Source organism: Apodemus sylvaticus, chromosome 10 (genome assembly GCF_947179515.1).
Source record: "Apodemus sylvaticus chromosome 10, mApoSyl1.1, whole genome shotgun sequence".
Taxonomy (NCBI): domain Eukaryota; kingdom Metazoa; phylum Chordata; class Mammalia; order Rodentia; family Muridae; genus Apodemus; species Apodemus sylvaticus.
In genome coordinates this window covers 95,761,504-95,779,028 of record NC_067481.1, presented here as the reverse complement: position 1 = coordinate 95,779,028, position 17,525 = coordinate 95,761,504, and the positions used below count along the sequence as shown (strand labels likewise).

Here is a 17,525-nt window from a genome sequence, read left to right as displayed (position 1 = left end):
GTGGCCTCTCTGCCATCCCCCATTCCCTGTGTTGATTCTGCTCTGGAGCACACAAGACAAAATAACCAGAAGGTCCTGACCAGCAGACAGGGCGCAGAGGCCACAGGACAGGGTTTACCACAGATCTGGGTCTAACATAGCAGAGGGTTGACAGCGCCCCTTTGTGGCCCAGACACTTGACCTTGAGTGTGAGTCCCCCGTTTCCTCCAGGCTTGGATTGGACAGGGGCATGCCCTCCTCCTGCCCCACCCTGATCTGGAAGGATAAATGGAGAGGGAACCTGAGGCTGGGTAGAGAAGATCAAAGACAGCTACAGTGATCTCTACCAGACCAGAAGCAGAGTGGCCAAGCCACTAGAGACCTCAAGCTCCTGGAATGGGCCTACCTTCCTGCTCCCAGGTTCCTGGCTTGTTCTGCACCCCAAAACCCAATAGGCCTAGCCCAGCCCTCACCTCCAACTGGGCCTGCACTACTACTCACTGTGTCCAAATGCTGAAGCTGCTGCTGCTGACACTGCCCCTCCTGTGCAGTCTGGTGCATGCAGCCCCTGGTGAGTTCTCCCCTGGGCCCTCCCTGGCCCTCTTCCTGTTCCTCTTGGCTCATAGACCAGGGTACTAAGATCGGCACTGTCTTGTTCCCAGGTCCAGCTCAGCCACGAGAGGGCATTGTGGGGGGACAGGAGGCACCTGAGAACAGGTGGCCCTGGCAGGTGAGCCTGCGTAAAAAAGGCACCTACTGGAAACACACCTGTGGCGGCTCCCTCATCCACCCACAGTGGGTGCTCACAGCGGCACACTGTGTTGGACCATGAGTCTCTCTGGGTGTGGCAGAGTGGGACAAGCGTTGGGGAAGAGAGTGGGGTAGGATGGGATCATCACACACCATCTCTGGCTTTCTGGAATAACAAGGACTTACCAAATGAATGTCTCTTCTCTTTAGGAAAATCCTTGGCACCAACATGGTCAGAGTAACACTCCAAAAGAAGTACCTCTATGACCATGACAACCTGCTGACTGTGAGCAAAATTATCCCACACCCTGACTTCTACATCTTCCAGAATGGAGCAGACATTGCCCTGCTGAAACTCACAAACCCTGTGAACATTTCCAACAATGTCCGCCCTGTCTCCCTGCCTCCCACCTCCATGACCTTCTCCTCAGGAACATTGTGCTGGGTGACAGGCTGGGGCAGAATTGGAAAAAAAGGTATGTGGTAGAGACAACTGAGGAGAGACAAGAGAGGGAATGGCCACACCACATCCCCAGCACAGGGTTTCCCTCCATCTTGTAGGATGGAAATCTGAAGACCTAGGAAGTGCGAAGGCATCAGAAAAACAAGGCTCTCAGGTCCCATAAGCCAGGAGACCCCAGTGTAGCTGGGATAAGTCATTAGTTCCCTCGAATCTCAGACGCTTTATGTCTGAAGGGGCCACAGTCTGCTTGTATTTCAGGGAGAGCAAGACCACACTACCAACAATGTTACACACACACACACACACACACACATACCCGGACACTGGTTACAACTTAAGGGACTGGCATTTCACAAGCCATGTCAGTGACCTGCTCTTCAGGGGCTATGGCCCAGGCCTGAGGTATTGTGGGTGGCTGGACAGGGAACCTTCAGTGCAAATTTCTCTTCTCCGAGGGGTCTTGCTTCATTTCTTTTGACAACTCAGAGTAGAGCTTTGGGGACAGGGCCATGAGCAGGCAGGACCTGGCTATGGACACAGAGTGGATCCAATCTCCTCACACACAGAGGTGGGGCGTGAGAATAGTGTCCTAGATCAGGGCTCCACTGGGATCCTCTACCAAGCCTAGGCCAGAGCCAGCCATGCTGACCTGCCTTCCACTGACAGAACGGGGTGCTAAAGACCCTCAGGACTGTCCTCCTTCCCTGAATAAGGTCAGAAATCCAGGTCCAGCCTGGAGGAAGAAGTCAGGTTGGCAGAGCTGAATGAAGTGAGCCTGACTCACAGAGGGACTTGTGAGCAGAACTACCCTCAGAGAACAGGGTTAGCTGAGCCCGTCCCAGTTGACACCTGGGACCCTGCCACAGGATGGTCTTTCTTTCACCCACAGTAAAACTGCCGCCACCATTTCCTTTGATGGAGGTGGAAGTTCCCATTGTAGAAAACCGCCTCTGTGACAGGATGTATCACAAAGGTCTCAGCACAGGTGACCATGTCCGCATTGTCCGTGACGACATGCTGTGTGCTGGGAAAGAAGGACGTGGCTCCTGCAAGGTGAGCTCCTGTCCCCTCACCCTGCCACCCCCACCCAGCCTTTACAAGATTACTGACCTGTGTCCTCTCTAGGGCGACTCCGGAGGACCTCTGGTCTGCAAGGGAAAAAACACCTGGCTGCAGGCAGGTGTGGTGAGCTGGGCAAAGGGTTGTGCCCAGCGCAACTGGCCTACTGTCTACACCCGAGTTACCTATTACTTGGACTGGATCCGCCGCTATGTGCCCAAGGACTTCTGAGTCGCATCCAGGGTGACCTCTGTTGCTCCCAACATTCTGCTTCCTGCCCGGGTGGCATCCCTGCTTTCCTCTCCTGCTCCCCATGCTGAGCCCCAACTCTGCTCTACCTAAGCCCCTGACCACCCATGTCCTCCCACTCAGGTAGCTACACTGTGCAGGTGGCCACTCTCTGCTGTGGCTCAATAAAATGCATTAAAGCTGCCATGAGTTCTGTTGTTAATCTGGCATCAAGAGGAGTAAATGAAGTGCCTGGGAGAGTCGGGGTGATGTTGTTGGACCTTGGGGTGCCAGCCGTGGGCCTTGGCTGCTACAGTGAGATGGATCCTCCTCACCACCCTGTCTGTCATCTTAATTTCTCTCTACACACGTTCATTCCTTCTGGGTAAGGAACAACCACACCCCACACTTGGGATCCAGGAAATGGGAGGAAGATTTCAAGAGATAAATATAGGGCATGTTCCAGCAGGAAAAGGTCTTTGTCATTTACACCTATACACACACACACACACACACACACACACACACACCATGATCACAGTAAAAATAAGCAAATTAATGTAATCTTAAAATCTTAAGATGCTGGCAGTGGGGGTGGGGGTGAGGGGGTGGGGGGTAGCACATGCCATTAATTCCAGCACTCAGGAGGAAATAGCAGGGGGATCTCTATGAGTTCCATGCCAGCCTGGTCTATACAGAGAGTTCCAGGATACCCAGAACTACATGAAACCCTGCCTCCGAAAAAAAACAGATTAGAAAAAAAAAACCCAAAAGATAAACGTAGGACTCAGTAGATAACACAGTCAGTAAAGCAGGAAGACGGGAGTGAGGTCCCAGAACTGATTTGAAAAAATAAGGAGGAATAAGACATGACCGTAGAACTAGCCCCAGGGATCTGGAAAAACGCAACTAGAGACATGAGTGAGGTCTTGACAAAACCAGCACACCCCGATTTGTTGTTGGGTTGGTTTCTTTTGGCAGGGTGTGTCATTTTGGGTGTTTGTTTATATTTTTGGTTTTTCAAGATAGGGTTTCTTTGTGTAGTCTTGGTTGTCCTTGCTCTGTAGACCAGGCTGGCCTCGAACTCATAGAGATCCTTCTTCCCCTGCCTCCCAAGTGCTGGGATTAAAAGCGTGAGTTATAACCACAGTGCTGGGAAAAGCAGAACAAATAAAGAAAAAAAAAAAAAAAACAAGAAAGATAGTGCTGTGAGGAATGACATCTAGGGTTGACCTCTGACCTTCACATGGACACATGGACACACAGACATGTGCATACATACAGAGAAAAGGGGGAAGAGGACTGAGGACTGCATGGCTTCCCACAAACAAACCAAGAAATGTAGCACAGCCTGCACCCTTCCCCTCAGCCAGGCACACTCCTCCATCCTACCTGTGGGTGACAGGAGACATCCTTTATTGTCAGATTGACAGTTAATTCCCATGACTGTGCCCAGTGTGGACTGTCCTGGAGGCTCACCTTCCCACAGACACTGCCACACTCAGGTCAGCTCCATTCCTGCTGTTTGAAATGCCTTGTGAGGGTTGCAGTCAGCTGCAGCCAGTGACCTGAGGCTGTCCCCATTCGGGCTTCTCAGGCCATTACTGTTTCTGTGCATGTAGGTGTCCTGTGACTGGAACCTGCTGTTAAAGGCGTGGCTGAGATCTTGGGGTAACAGATCTCCATTTGTCTAAACAATAGAAAACTGCTCCCTTCGGGAAGAGTGTCTTCACCTCCCTTCAGTAGTCAAAAAAGTCAGAAATACTGCACTGTTGTTGATGCTGCCTGTCCTTTCTCACTGCCGTGTGTGTGTGTGTGTGTGTGTGTGTGTGTGTGTGTGTGTGTGTGTCTGTGTGTGTCTGTGTGTGTCTGTGTGTGTCTGTGTGTGTCTGTGTGTGTCTGTGTGTGTCTGTGTGTATGTGTGTGTCTGTGTGTGTGTGTGCACATTTGTGGAAAAACAGGTTTCTTTAAAAAATAAATAACTATGACATGGTCTCTCACTTGCCTGGGGCTTGCTCAATTAGCCTGGGCTGGCTCATCAGGAGGCCTGAAGTCCTCTGTCTCCATCTGTCCAGCCACAGGATCACTAAGGTGCCACCATGCCCAGGGTTTTTCTTGTTCCTTTGCTTTTGTTTTGTTTTACATCCTGACGACCTTTGATCCTCCCTGTCCCTCCCCCTTTCCTCCCTCCCCCCCCCCCTTGCCTCCACTCTTGCTCCATTTCCCTTCAGAAAAGAGCTGCCTCCCTTGGATATCAGCCAGATGTCCCTATCCAGTTGCAGACTGGGCACCTCCTCCCCTATTGAGGCTAAACAGGGCAACCCAAGAGAAGGAAAGGGTCCCAAATGTAGGGCAGAGTCAGAGATGGCCCCTGCTCCTGCCCACTGTGGGAATCCCACAAAAAGACCAAACTACACAACTGTGACATCAACTGGATCAGCCATGGTTGGCCATTTCCCCAATTTCTGCACCACATTTACCCCAGCACATCTTGCAGGCAGACAAAGTGTACATTAAGGCTTTTGTGCCTGAGATTGTGTCCTGATCCCTCCACAGGACAGAGCAGATGGCAGGGTCAGGCTTCATATCCCATATTGTTACAAGTCTCAGCTGGGGTCACCCCACAGATTCCTGGGGGTTTCCATTGCAATAGGCTTCCAGCTCCTCCCAGAGAGACGCCCCCATTCTGTCCCATGGGTTCTTAGGACCCAAATTCAAGTCCTCATAATTACAAGACACAGCTTTGCTGACTGAGCCATCTGTGCAGCCCTGGCTGTGGTCCTGTGGAGATTGTTAAGGACACCAAGTAAGTGTCACATAGAATGCAAGCACCCTGGCCTGCTACATGGCACACTGCAATCTGAACTTGATACCCAAAGTCACATGCTTGTCTCGTCTGAGGTGACACATGTCCCAGCTGTCCCCTGTCCCCAGTGGTTCCTTATTAGGTTTTGTATTGTTAATCTAGTCTCACTACGGCACCTAAGCTGACAACCAATTCATGACCATCCTACCTCAGTGTCCTGAGTGCTGGGCTGGCAGGGTCCACCTCGTCCAGCACCCTTATCAGGCATCTGTGCAGTCTCCTCCATTTCACCAGGATTGTTTTAAGATCCTAGGGATACTGAGGCTTGAGGCAGCTTCCTGCTGACAGGCTCCTGGGGAATCCTGGGAAGAGGCCGCACTGTTTCCAGAGCGGTGGTTTCTGTGCATTGTTGGGCATCACTGGGTACTAAATTGAGAGATGCTGGACTGTGGCTGTATACTGAGGCACATACGTGCTACAGCACGTGCAGTGATGTTTACCAGAGTAGGATGAGTATATCATTGGACTCCTCTAAAAATATCCCCACATTTTAATTCAGTGCAACAACACTGCCTCCCTTGCTGCAGATGTGATCAGTTTACTTCCTTTCCTGAGCTCTTAAAATGGGAGGGGGCTGTGCCTGGATATGAGGGATTTCAGTTTTGTGTCAGTATTCTCTCTCTCTCTTTCTCTCTCTCATATCTTTGGTTTTCTAGAGCTAATTCTATGGGGACAACTCCTGTTCCCAACTGACAAACATCCCTCCAGCCACACACAGAGTAGAGTTACAGGACTTACAGCCCTCTGCTGTTCACATACACAATAATATTCACTTCCTAGGTGTGGAGGTTGGAAGAAGAATTGCCACTGGGTCTACAGCAATGACCCTGGGATATAGGAGACCGCAGAAGTTGAGGAAAGGGTCACTAAGACCAGACTGTGACCTACCTCTGCCCTTCTATCTAGACAAAGGCCACACATGTCATTGGTCGATGGGAGGACACAGAGATGCACAGGTGGAATTTCTTCCTGACCAGCAGACCTGGGATCCAGGGTGTCCAGAGCTATGCAGGGAACTAGGTGACAAAGGGAATAGGATACCAGGTCCCTCAGACCAGAGGCAACAGTTCCTCCTACAGGGACCTGTGGTGGCTCCAGTGTTTGGGACTCAGAGGATCTGTCCATGAAGGACACCCCTCAAGCTAGGTGGCATGAGGGTCCAGAACCAGGTGGGATGGCCTGTGGGGACACATGACTCCCTCACCCTGGTCTCTCTAAGCTGGGATGAGCTGGCAGATCCTACCTCCCAAACAGTCCCTTCACAGACCAGCACCTGAGGGAGGCAGGCGCAGACTCACCTCATGTCGTTACTCGTGCCTCACTAGGTCAAACGTTTAGTGTCCATTCTATTTATTTATTTATTTATTTATTTATTTAATGTATGTAAGTACACTGTAGCTGTCTTCAGACACACCAGAAGAGGGCATCAGATCCCATGGCAGATGGTTGTGAGTCACCATGTTGTTGCTGGGATTTGAACACAGGACCTCTGGAAGAGCAGTTGGTGCTCTTAACCACTGAGCCATCTCTCCAGCCTTTTTTTTTCTAACTCATGTCTATTTTTTGAGATTTATTTTATTTATATGAGTACACTGTTGTTATTTCCAGACACACCAGAAGAGGGCATCAGATACCTTTACAGATGTTTGTGAGCCACCATGTGATTGCTGGGAATTGAACTCAGGACTTTGGAAGAGCAGCCAGTTTTCTTAACCTCTGAGCCTTCTCTCCAGCCCCAGTCCATTCTTTTCTTTTTTTTTAATATTTTTATTTTCTATATTCTTTGTTTACATTCAAAATGATTTCCCCTTTCCTGGATCCCCCCTCCCCATATGTCCCATAAACCTTCTTCTCTCCATCCCTTCTCCAATCACTTCCCTCCTTTTTCTCTGTCCTTATATTCCCTTCCCATGCTAGATCAATCCTTTCTAGGATCAGGACCCTCTCCATACTTCTACATGGGAGTCATTTGTTACACAATTTGTGCCTTGGGTATTCAGGGCTTCTGGGCTAATTAATATCCACTTACCAGAGATTGCATTCCATGTATATTCTTTTGTGATTGGGTTACCTCACTTAGGATGATATTTTCCAGATCAAACCATTTGCCTAAAAATTTTGTGAATTCATTGTTTCTAATTGCTGAGTAGTATTCCATTGTGTAAATATACCACATTTTCTATATCCATTCCTCCTTTGAGGGGCATCTGGGTTCTTTCCAGCTTCTGGCTATTATAAATAAGGCTGCTATGAACATAATGGAGCATGTGTCTTTACTGCATGCCCAGGAATCCATTGGGTATATGCCCAGGAGAGGTATAGCAGGGTCCTCTGGAAGTCTCATGTCCAGTTTTCTGAGGAACCTCCAGACTGATTTCCACAGTGGTTGTACCATCGTAGAGCCCCACCAGCAGTGGAGGAGTGTTCCTCTTTCTCCACATCCTCGCCAACACCTGCTGTCTCCTGAGTTTTTGACCTTAGGCATTCTGACTGGTGTAAGGTGAAATCTCAGGGTTGTTTTGATCTGCATTTCCCTAATGACTAATGATGTATTTTATTTTTAATAATGTGAGGAGAGCCACATGCCCACATGAGCGCAGGTACTCATCGTGGACACAAGAGGGCGATAGACATCCTGGAGCTGGAGTAACAGGTGGTCACAAACCACCCTCACCTGGGTTGTCTACAAAAGCAGCTCTTGTTCTTTTTTTTTTTTTTTTTTTTTTTTTTGAGGTCTCCAGTTTTTTTTTAATTTATTGGTATATTTATTTACATTTCAAATGATTTCCCCTTTTCTGGACCCCCACTCCCCGAAAGTCCCATCAGTCCCCTTCCCTCCCCCTGTTTTCCCACCCAACCCTTCCCACTTCCCTGTTCTGATTTTGCTCTATACTGCTTCACTGAGTCTTTCCAGAACAAGGGGCCACTCCTCCGTTCTTCGTGTACCTCATTTGATGTGTGGATTATGTTTTGGGTATTCCAGTTTTCTAGGTTAATATCCACTTATTAGTGAGTGCATACCATGATTCTTCTTTTGAGTCTGGGTTACCTGACTTAGTATGATGTTCTCCAGCTCCATCCATTTGCCTAAGAATTTCATGAATTCATTGTTTCTAATGGCTGAATTGTGTAGATATACCACATTTTTTTGCATCCACTCTTCTGTTGAGGGATACCTGGGTTCTTTCCAACTTCTGGCAATTATAAATAGGGCTGCTATGAACATAGTGGAACATGTTTCCTTATTACATGCTGGGGAATCTTTTGGGTATATGCCCAGGAGTGGTATAGCAGGATCTTCTGGAAGTGAGGTGCCCAGTTTTCAGAGGAACTGCCAGACTGATTTCCAGAGTGGTTGTACCAATTTGCAACCCCACCAGCAGTGGAGGAGTGTTCCTCTTTCTCCACATCCTCGCCAACACCTGCTGTCTCCTGAATTTTTAATCTTAGCCATTCTGACGGGTGTAAGGTGAAATCTCTGGGTTGTTTTGATTTGCATTTCCCTAATGACTAATGAAGTTGAGCATTTTTTAAGATGTTTCTCCGCCATCCGAAGTTCTTCAGGTGAGAATTCTTTGTTTAACTCTGTACCCCATTTTTAATAGGGTTGTTTGGTTTTCTGGAGTCTAACTTCTTGAGTTCTTTATATATATTGGATATTAGCCCTCTATCTGATGTAGGGTTGGTGAAGATCTTTTCCCAATTTGTTGGTTGCTGATTTGTCCTTTTGATGATGTCCTTTGCTTTACAGAAACTTTGTAATTTTATGAGGTCCCATTTGTCAATTCTTCATCTTAGAGCATACGCTATTGGTGTTCTGTTCAGAAACTTTCTCCCTGTACTGATGTCCTCAAGGGTCTTCCCCAATTTCTTTTCTATTAGCTTCAGAGTGTCTGGCTTTATGTGGAGGTCCTTGATCCATTTGGATTTGAGCTTAGTACAAGGAGACAAGGATGGATCAATTCGCATTCTTCTGCATGCTGACCTCCAGTTGAACCAGCACCATTTGTTGAAAAGGCTATCTTTTTTCCATTGGATGTTTTCAGCCCCTTTGTCGAGGATCAAGTGGCCATAGGTGTGTGGGTTCATTTCTGGATCTTCAATCCTGTTCCATTGATCTGCCTGTCTGTCACTGTACCAATACCATGCAGTTTTTAACACTATTGCTCTGTAGTATTGCTTGAGGTCAGGGATACTGATTCCCCCAGAATTTCTTTTGTTGCTGAGAATAGTTTTAGCTATCCTGGGTTTTTTGTTATTCCTGATGAATTTGAGAATTGCTCTTTCTAACTCTGTGAAGAATTGAGTTGGGATTTTGATGGGTATTGCATTGAATCTGTATATTGCTTTTGGCAAAATGGCCATTTTAACTATATTGATCCTGCCGATCCATGAGCATGGGAGGTTTTCCCATTTTTTGAGGTCTTCTTCCATTTCCTTCTTCAGAGTCTTGAAGTTCTTGTCATACAGATCTTTCACATGTTTGGTAAGAGTCACCCCAAGGTACTTTATACTGTTTGTGGCTATTGTGAAGGGGGTCATTTCCCTAATTTCTTTCTCAGCCTGCTTATCCTTTGAGTATAGGAAGGCCACTGATATGCTTGAGTGGATTTTATAACCTGCCACTTTGCTGAAGTTGTTTATCAGCTGTAGGAGTTCTCTAGTGGAGTTTTTTGGGTCACTTAGGTAGACTATCATGTCATCTGCAAATAATGATAGTTTGACTTCTTCCTTTCCAACTTGTATCCCTTTGACCTCTTTATGTTGTCTAATTGCCCGAGCTAGTACCTCAAGTACAGTATTGAAAAGATAAGGAGAAAGAGGGCAGCCCTGTCTAGTCCCTGATTTTAGTGGGATTGCTTCAAGTTTCTCTCCATTTAGTTTGATGCTGGCTACCGGTTTGCTGTATATTGCTTTAACGATGTTTAGGTATGGGCCTTGAATTCCTGTTCTTTCCAAGACTTTAAGCATGAAAGGATGCTAAATTTTGTCAAATGCTTTTTCAGCATCCAGTGAAATGACCATGTGGTTTTTTTTCTTTGAGTTTGTTTATGTAGTGGATTGCATTGATGGATTTCCGTATATTGAACTAACCCTGCATCCCTGGGATAAAGCTGACTTGATCATGGTGGATGATCGTTTTGATGTGTTCTTGGATTCGGTTGGCAAGAATTTTATTGAGTATTTTTGCATCCATGTTCATAAGGGAGATTGGTCTGAAGTTTTCTTTCTTTGTTGGATCTTTGTGTGGTATCAGCGTAATTGTGGCTTCATAGAAGGAATTGGGGACTTCAACACTCCACTCTCCTCAATGGACCGATCAGGAAAACAGAAACTAAACAGGGACACAGTAAAACTAATTGAAGCTTTGGACCAATTGGTAGAGTACTTGTCTAACTTTGAGGAGGCACTGCGTTGGGTTCCCTGCCTAGAATAAGCTGAAGGTAACAGTGTTGATTTCCATCCTGACAGAATCACCTGAAAGAAGAGCCTCTGGGCCTGCAGGGGGAGTCAGATTGTATTACATTCATTTAGGTGGGAGGGAGCATCTACTATCCAGGCACCATTCCCTGGTGGGCTCCTAGATGCTGTAAATGAAGACAGAGCTGAGCTGCTTTCATACACGTCTCTATGTTCCTAGACTGTGTCCATTATATGACTACTTCTCTCATGCCCCTGCCTCCACACCTTCCCCACAGTGAGGAGTATACCATAGCCTGGGACCTAGAATAAGCATTTCACCCTATTTTCTTAAGATGTTTTATCAAAACATCAGTAAAAATAAAACTAAGAGATCTGGTGTAGTGATGTACATCTGTAACTGTAGCACTTACAAGATGAAAGTGAGAGATTCAAGAATTCAAGGTTAACCTGGGCTACAGGAGACTCTGTCTGAGAGAAAAGAAAGAAAGAAAGAAAGAAAGAAAGAAAGAAAGAAAGAAAGAAAGAAAGAAAGAAAGAAAGAAAGAAAGAAAGAAAGAAAGAAAGGAAGGAAGGAAGGAAGGAAGGAAGGAAGGAAGGGAGGGAGGAAGGAAGGGAGGAAGGAAGAAAAGGAAAGAGAAGGAAAAGAAGGAAGAAAGTTAGAAAGAAAGACAGGCAGACACAGAGAGAGAGGAGGGGGGAGGAAGAGAGGGAGGAAAGAAAGAAAGAAAGAAAGAAAGAAAGAAAGAAAGAAAGAAAGAAAGAAAGAAAGAAAGAAAGAAAGAAAAGAAAGAAAGAAAGAAAGACAAAGGAAGGAAGAAGGAAAGGGAAGGAAAGAAGAAAGAAAGAAAGAAATTCAGGCAGACACAGAGATAGAGAGTGAGAGAGTGAGAGACAGAGAGAGAGGGGAGGGAGAGAGAGGGAGAGGGAGAGAGGGAAAGAAAGAGAGTGAGAAAGAAAGAAAGAAAGAAAGAAAGAAAGAAAGAAAGAAAGAAAGAAAGAAAGAAAGAAAGAAAGAAAGAAAGAAAGAAAGAAAGAAAGAAAGGAAGAAAGAAAGAAAGAAAGAAAGAAAGAAAGAAAGAAGAGACAGAGTGGGGGGAGGGAGGGAGGAAGAACACAGAACTAGCCATGGTGACAATGTTTCTAAGCCTAGCACTCTGGAGGCTGAAGCAGGAGGATCACTGCAAGTTTGAAGCCATACTGGTCTACAGAGAGTGGCTGGGAGCTGTCACATATAAAACACAGGAAGAAGCTTTGCACCCCAACCCAGCCCTGCCTAGAGTTCCTGAAGCTAAGGAGGCGTTGGTAGACACAAAGACCTGATTAGAAGCCCAGTCCTATCCACAACCAAGAGGATGGAATCACAGAAACAAATCTGAAAGCCTTGTATCCTTCAAAAATTCTGTGTGAGTCCTCAATTCACAACCTCCTAGAGAAAACATGTGTTCACACAAAACACAAACTGTTAAAAGCATCGTTACTCCCAAGAGCCCCAATTAGAAACAGGCCAAATGTCCACTAACTTGTGCCAGGAGGAAGAAATCCTGTGAATTCCTTCAACACAGTATTAGCCACAAGGGAAGAGTCCTCCTGTGCTCAAAAACAGGGCAGAGGAGACACAAATCTGGAGACATAGGCCTGCCTTCTCAGCCTTAGGAGAGGCTGAGGCAGAAAGACTGCCTGTGAGGTCAAGGCACCCTTTCAACCTAACAATACTGCCTCAAACTGCCAAAAAGGACTGGGAATGTAGCCTAATGGAAGACTTTTTCCTATAACTGCAAAACTCCAGAATAGACAGGGCATTGAATACTTCCACAATCAGGAGCCAATCAGGAGTCAGAGAGTGTGGGTCAGGCAGAGCACACCAAACTGAGAGGACCCACTTTCTACCCAGATTCTGAGGGTTTCACAGCTACATCTGCATTACAAAACTCCTAACCTGTGTGGTCCCATGGGACTCTGGGAACCCAGAGGGATGCTGGGAGCCTGGCCATGCATATAACTTGTCACTACCCATTTTCCTGTAGAAGGTGCCAGGTCCCCAAATCCTGCTTCCCACCGCACCTAATCCCAGACTCTGTAGTCCAACACAAGCTGGGCTGTCCACCTTCATCGGCCAGCAGCCCAGAAAATAGCAACTAAAAACTTATGAAAAGAGTGAACACTCTCTGAAAGAGCTTGGCATGGAAATTTGAGGCCAGTCTGAGCCACATAGATCTCTCTCCTCCAAAAGAAATAAAACTGAAAAGGACCCTAAAGAGAGGGAAGGGATGCTTTCTGCCTGCTGAACACAAAACTGCAGTCCCTGCACCAGGAAGCATTGGGTTTCCTTATGAAGTAACCTCTTGTGCAGCTCCCTGTCTGCACACGCGACCTGCAGCGCCACCTGGAGGCAGAGTTCATGAACAGCAAAGAGCATTTTCCAAGAATTTACTCTTAGAAGCACACTGGAAGCCTGTCCAGCCCATTGCTTTCTGCAGTTGCCTGACAACCTTTCTTTTGCTGTTCTTCTCTTTAAAGCCATCTCCAGACCCCACAAGGCAAGAGACAGATGGGCAGCGGTGGCAGGGTTTAGCCTTGACCTGCGTCGGTTCCAGCCTTGGAGGTCACAAAGTGCAAGACAGAGAAGGTCCCGTGATCCTGGGGTGGATTGCTGCTAGAGAACCAGGAGCTGATGCACGGGTGGACGTGGGAAGGTGGTTGTTTGCTGATATCAGGGACCTTCAGCAGGCCACAGAATTGGCTGATTCCTAGTCTTTTTTGAATACAGTCCACCCCAAAGCCCTGCTCAATAAGATACCAGCCATAGCCCTGCGAGTATGAGGTGGGGGTGGGACCACCCCTGCAACCCTTTTTTCCCTCTCATCCTCAGGGAAACCCTGACTAGAACTCTTCTCACATCCCTGCAGCTTGGGTAAACCTATCCTGTTCTGAGTTTAGTTGCAAACAATGCTACAACCCTGTCCCTCCTGTCCCCAGTGCGACACTGGCAGCACAGGCAGGTAGTTCACGCAGGACATGGACACCACACCTATGGGCATCTTTTCCAATGAGAAGGAAATAGAAAACTCACATGATACCCTGAACTTGTGTGTGCACAAGACCTTTATTAACAACAGCCAAAAGCAAAGACTCAGTGCAGCAGTATAGGGGAATACCAGAACAGGGAAGTGGGAAGCAGTAGATGGGGGAACAGGGGGAGGGAAGAAGGCTTATGGGAATTTCAGGGAGTGGGGAGCCAGAAAAGGGGAAATCATTTGAAATGTCAATAAAGAATATATATATATAATAGAAATAAGGAGAGGGTCCTGATCCTGGAAAGGCTTGATCTAGCATTGGAGGGGAGTATCAGGACAGAGAAAAAGGAGAGAGGTGATTGGAGAATGGGTGGAGAGAAGGTTTATGGGACATATAGGGAGGGGGGAACTGGGAAAGGGGAAATCATTTGGAATGTAAACAAAGAATATAGAAAATAAAAATATAATAATAATAACAATAATAGATCAGCCAAAAGCAAAAGCCGCTCAGTCCCTCAACAGCTGCAAGCATAGAGAGTCTCCATTCCTCTCCACCTTCCCTCAAGCCAAGAGCACCCACCCTGGCCACTGTCGTCCCTGCTTCCTGTGCTGGGTCAGGGATGTCCAGACTCCCAGAAGGCCAGAGGACAGGACAGGTTCAGAAAACCAGGCAAAGGCTGAAGCAGTGGGTACTGGGAGACTCATCTTCTGAGGACCAGCACAGGCCAGCAGGGCTCAGGAGAACTTCGTCTGCTGCATGATCCAGGGAGGGAAGGACTACACTCGTGCATAGACCCTGGGGAGGTCCTTCAGGGCACAACCATAGCCCCAGCTCACCACTCCTACCAAATTCCACGAGCCTGCTACCCTACAGACCAGGGGGCCACCTGAGTCACCCTAGAAGAGCATCTGTAGATATTGGCCCTGAAGTGGGATTAGGAACAGGAAGGAGGAAGTCAACAGAACTCACATAACAGGTCCCACGGTCCTCACTGCGAGCACACACGTCATCTAGGATGGATTTGTGGTCCTGTGGGTGGTGCCTGGTGGCATTATGGTATGGCTGCTCACAGATGACATCATCCACTCTCTGTCCCTGAACCTGCTGCAGGTGGTAGGGAGGGGACAACGACACTGGGGAGAAAGGAAGTGGGGTTGGTGCTGCACAGATCCTAACTGTCTACTCCCTACCAACTCACCCTGGGGCTGAGACACTTCCATCCCTGCTCACCTCCATCCCTGGAACAGTGTGTGTAGGAGACACACATCGGCAAGATCTGTGTCCAACTGTGACACTTAGGAGACTGAAGATGGTTCCTATGTGCTCACAGGGTGGGTGAGATGGGTCAGTTGGTAAGAATGCTGCAGTCAAGTCTGAAGACCTCTTCATCCCCAGGGACTCATAGGATAGGAGAAAACAAATTTCTTAAAGTTGTCTCCTGACTTTGGGGAAACCATTTAAGCCTAATATCAAGGCATAAAATTCCTGGCTCTAGGGCTCATGCACGGTGGCTAGACTAGAAGGGACTGTGGACGGGAGTCTCAGCCTGAGAGAAAGAAAGCCTAGTGTGAAACATGAATGGGCCATCAAGACAGGACAGCCGGCTGGGTGTGGTGGCAACACATGTTTAATCCTGGCACTCAGAAAGCATGGGTAGGAGGATCTCTGAGAGTTTGAGGCTAGTCTGTCCTAAATAGTGAGCCCCCAGCTAGCTGGGACTACATAGTGAGACTTATCTCAAAGAAACAACACTTAACAAGAAGAGGAATGGCAAAGAGGGAGAGATAGGTCCTCTCAGAGAAGGGAGGAGCATCTGGGCAGATGCATGGGGCACAAACAGGAAGTTAGATCAAGCATGGGCCCTTTACATTTTAGAAGAAACCTAGCACAGCATAAGGAGTGACCGGAGGGCTCACCCAGGAGAAACCATTTCCTGCACCCTGTGCCCATTGCAAGCCCAGGCTGCCTTGTCTGTGTGAGGTCACCTGAGGCACCGCATTGCTGATCCTGCTGTTGCTCTTGGGGAACAAGACCTAGAGATAGGACACCTGGCCACCCTGATAGAGGCAGGACCAGGCCACCATGAATGAGCACATCCAGTGATAGGATCAGAGAGAACTAGGGACCAAGTGAGTTGGGTCAGGTAGCTGTTAGCTCGAAACCACAACCTAGCCAGTGAGAGGTTCTGTCACAGTTCTGGGCTCAGGGATGCCATTAGGGAAAGGATGTGGTTGCCGAGGGCTGATGTTGCAAGAGGGAGAGCTGGGTTGAGTTACCAGCACTTGGGTACCACTGTTTGAGATTAAAATGAACAGAGTTCTTGGAACACTTGAGTTACAGCTGATAAGATGTCCCCAGTTAGATCCCAGCCTGAGTATGAGGGGAACATGGATTAATGATGAACTAATCCTGGGATAGGCACAGTACTTTCCCAAGATCAGAAAAGTCCTCCTCTCTGGTTCTGGGTGATCCAGGGAGAAATCCCTATTGTCCACATGAGCAGTCATGTATGATGCTTGGTCACGTGTGAGGTTGTCTGGTTCCCAGCATCCTCAGGTTGAGGTTGGGGGAGCAGGAATAATCAAGGGCCCTGATGATGGGGCTGTGGAATGCAAGATGCTTGCTGGGTGCCCCTGACTATCATTGGATTGATGGAAGTTCAGGCTGAGCATTGAGCAGATGGGAAGTTGGCTTGGGAGTCAGGGACCAAGCAGGATGCTCCTGGGATTAGGGATCTGTAAATAGGAAAGAGGTCAGGTGCTTGGGCCATTCTGTCTAGACAACTCTACCTCACATAGAAGAGTGTCTCCCTGCATTGAGTGCCCAGGGTCACATTTGTCCTGGTCTCTTCTCGTGGGTTCAGACCCAGAGGTGAGCAGGGGGAGAGGTCCAGGGTCCCCAGCCTGTCTGCTGCTGTGTGTGGCCTTAGGGAAACCACTGTCTCCATAGTTCTTAACATGGAGTGCAGGGGCAATCACACCTACCTTGGGAGGAAGGAGCTGTTCCCAGTGAGGAGTGTCCCTAGGAAAAGGGCCCAAGGATACCTGCCAGGGGCATCTAGATACAGTGTCTCAGTCATGAGAATGTCCAGGGTGGACCGAAACATCTCTGTGCTGACCTCCCCAGCATTCAATTATGATTTTCTTCATTTAATTTTCTTGTCTTTTACACTTAATTGTCTTATCTCTTAAAGAGCATTTTGCTATTTAAAAAGCAAGGATGTCAGAATTGGGGCATCACTCAATGGCACAGTGCTGGTCTACTAAGCACAAATTCTTGTTTCAATGAGCACTGTAGCAGGAAAATCATCCAAGCACCAGCGTCCATTGATAAAAACACATCTGATATTTTGTTTTAGAGATAATGACAAGGCCTGAACAATTTTTGAGTAAGTCGGGTGTGTAACAACTCCACATACCACACTTACAACCACCATCTAAGTGTGTGCCCTCCTAGGCCCGGCCCCAACGGCACTAACTGTCCTTCATCCAGGTTAACCCTGCAGAGGACACTACACAGGCTTTCCAGGGTATGAGGAGGAGGACCCCTATGGGCATGTAGATACTAATCCTGGAGAAGATGCATCCACAGACCTGGTACCCCATTCTCTGAGAGTGACTGCCAGGGCCCTTGCAGAGGAGAGCCACTATAGTGTCATCAGTGAGAACTATGGAGACAAAGTCCCTTCCTAGGGGTAAGAGGAAGGTTACAGCAGGAATAGCACAGGGATTCCTTCTCTGG

At 47.7% G+C, this 17,525-nt stretch overlaps 4 protein-coding genes and 1 pseudogene across 7 annotated transcripts in view; all 5 read left to right on the top strand.

The window, feature by feature from the left end:
* Positions 1 to 2,684, top strand: part of LOC127693940 (tryptase-like) — a 110,569-nt gene extending 107,885 nt beyond the window's left edge. Inside the window, exons 2-6 of one of the 2 annotated variants that reach the window (XM_052195251.1) lie at positions 362 to 550; positions 642 to 807; positions 940 to 1,205; positions 2,082 to 2,245; positions 2,318 to 2,684. In XM_052195251.1, coding sequence (XP_052051211.1) covers positions 376 to 550; positions 642 to 807; positions 940 to 1,205; positions 2,082 to 2,245; positions 2,318 to 2,482 — 936 coding nt within the window. In that variant the 5' untranslated portion in view covers positions 362 to 375 and the 3' untranslated portion in view covers positions 2,483 to 2,684. The remainder of the gene's footprint in view (positions 1 to 361; positions 551 to 641; positions 808 to 939; positions 1,206 to 2,081; positions 2,246 to 2,317) is intronic. The other variant, XM_052195252.1, reaches the window with a different exon arrangement.
* Positions 1 to 17,525, top strand: part of LOC127693937 (tryptase-like) — a 158,217-nt gene that overhangs the window by 43,685 nt on the left and 97,007 nt on the right. The window lies entirely within an intron of this gene.
* LOC127693942 (tryptase-like) overlaps positions 1 to 17,525 on the top strand; it is a 176,114-nt pseudogene that overhangs the window by 77,742 nt on the left and 80,847 nt on the right.
* Positions 1 to 17,525, top strand: part of LOC127693941 (tryptase-like) — a 141,957-nt gene that overhangs the window by 43,735 nt on the left and 80,697 nt on the right. The window lies entirely within an intron of this gene.
* Positions 1 to 17,525, top strand: part of LOC127693943 (tryptase-like) — a 212,457-nt gene that overhangs the window by 178,349 nt on the left and 16,583 nt on the right. The gene's annotated exons all lie outside the window — the stretch shown is intronic.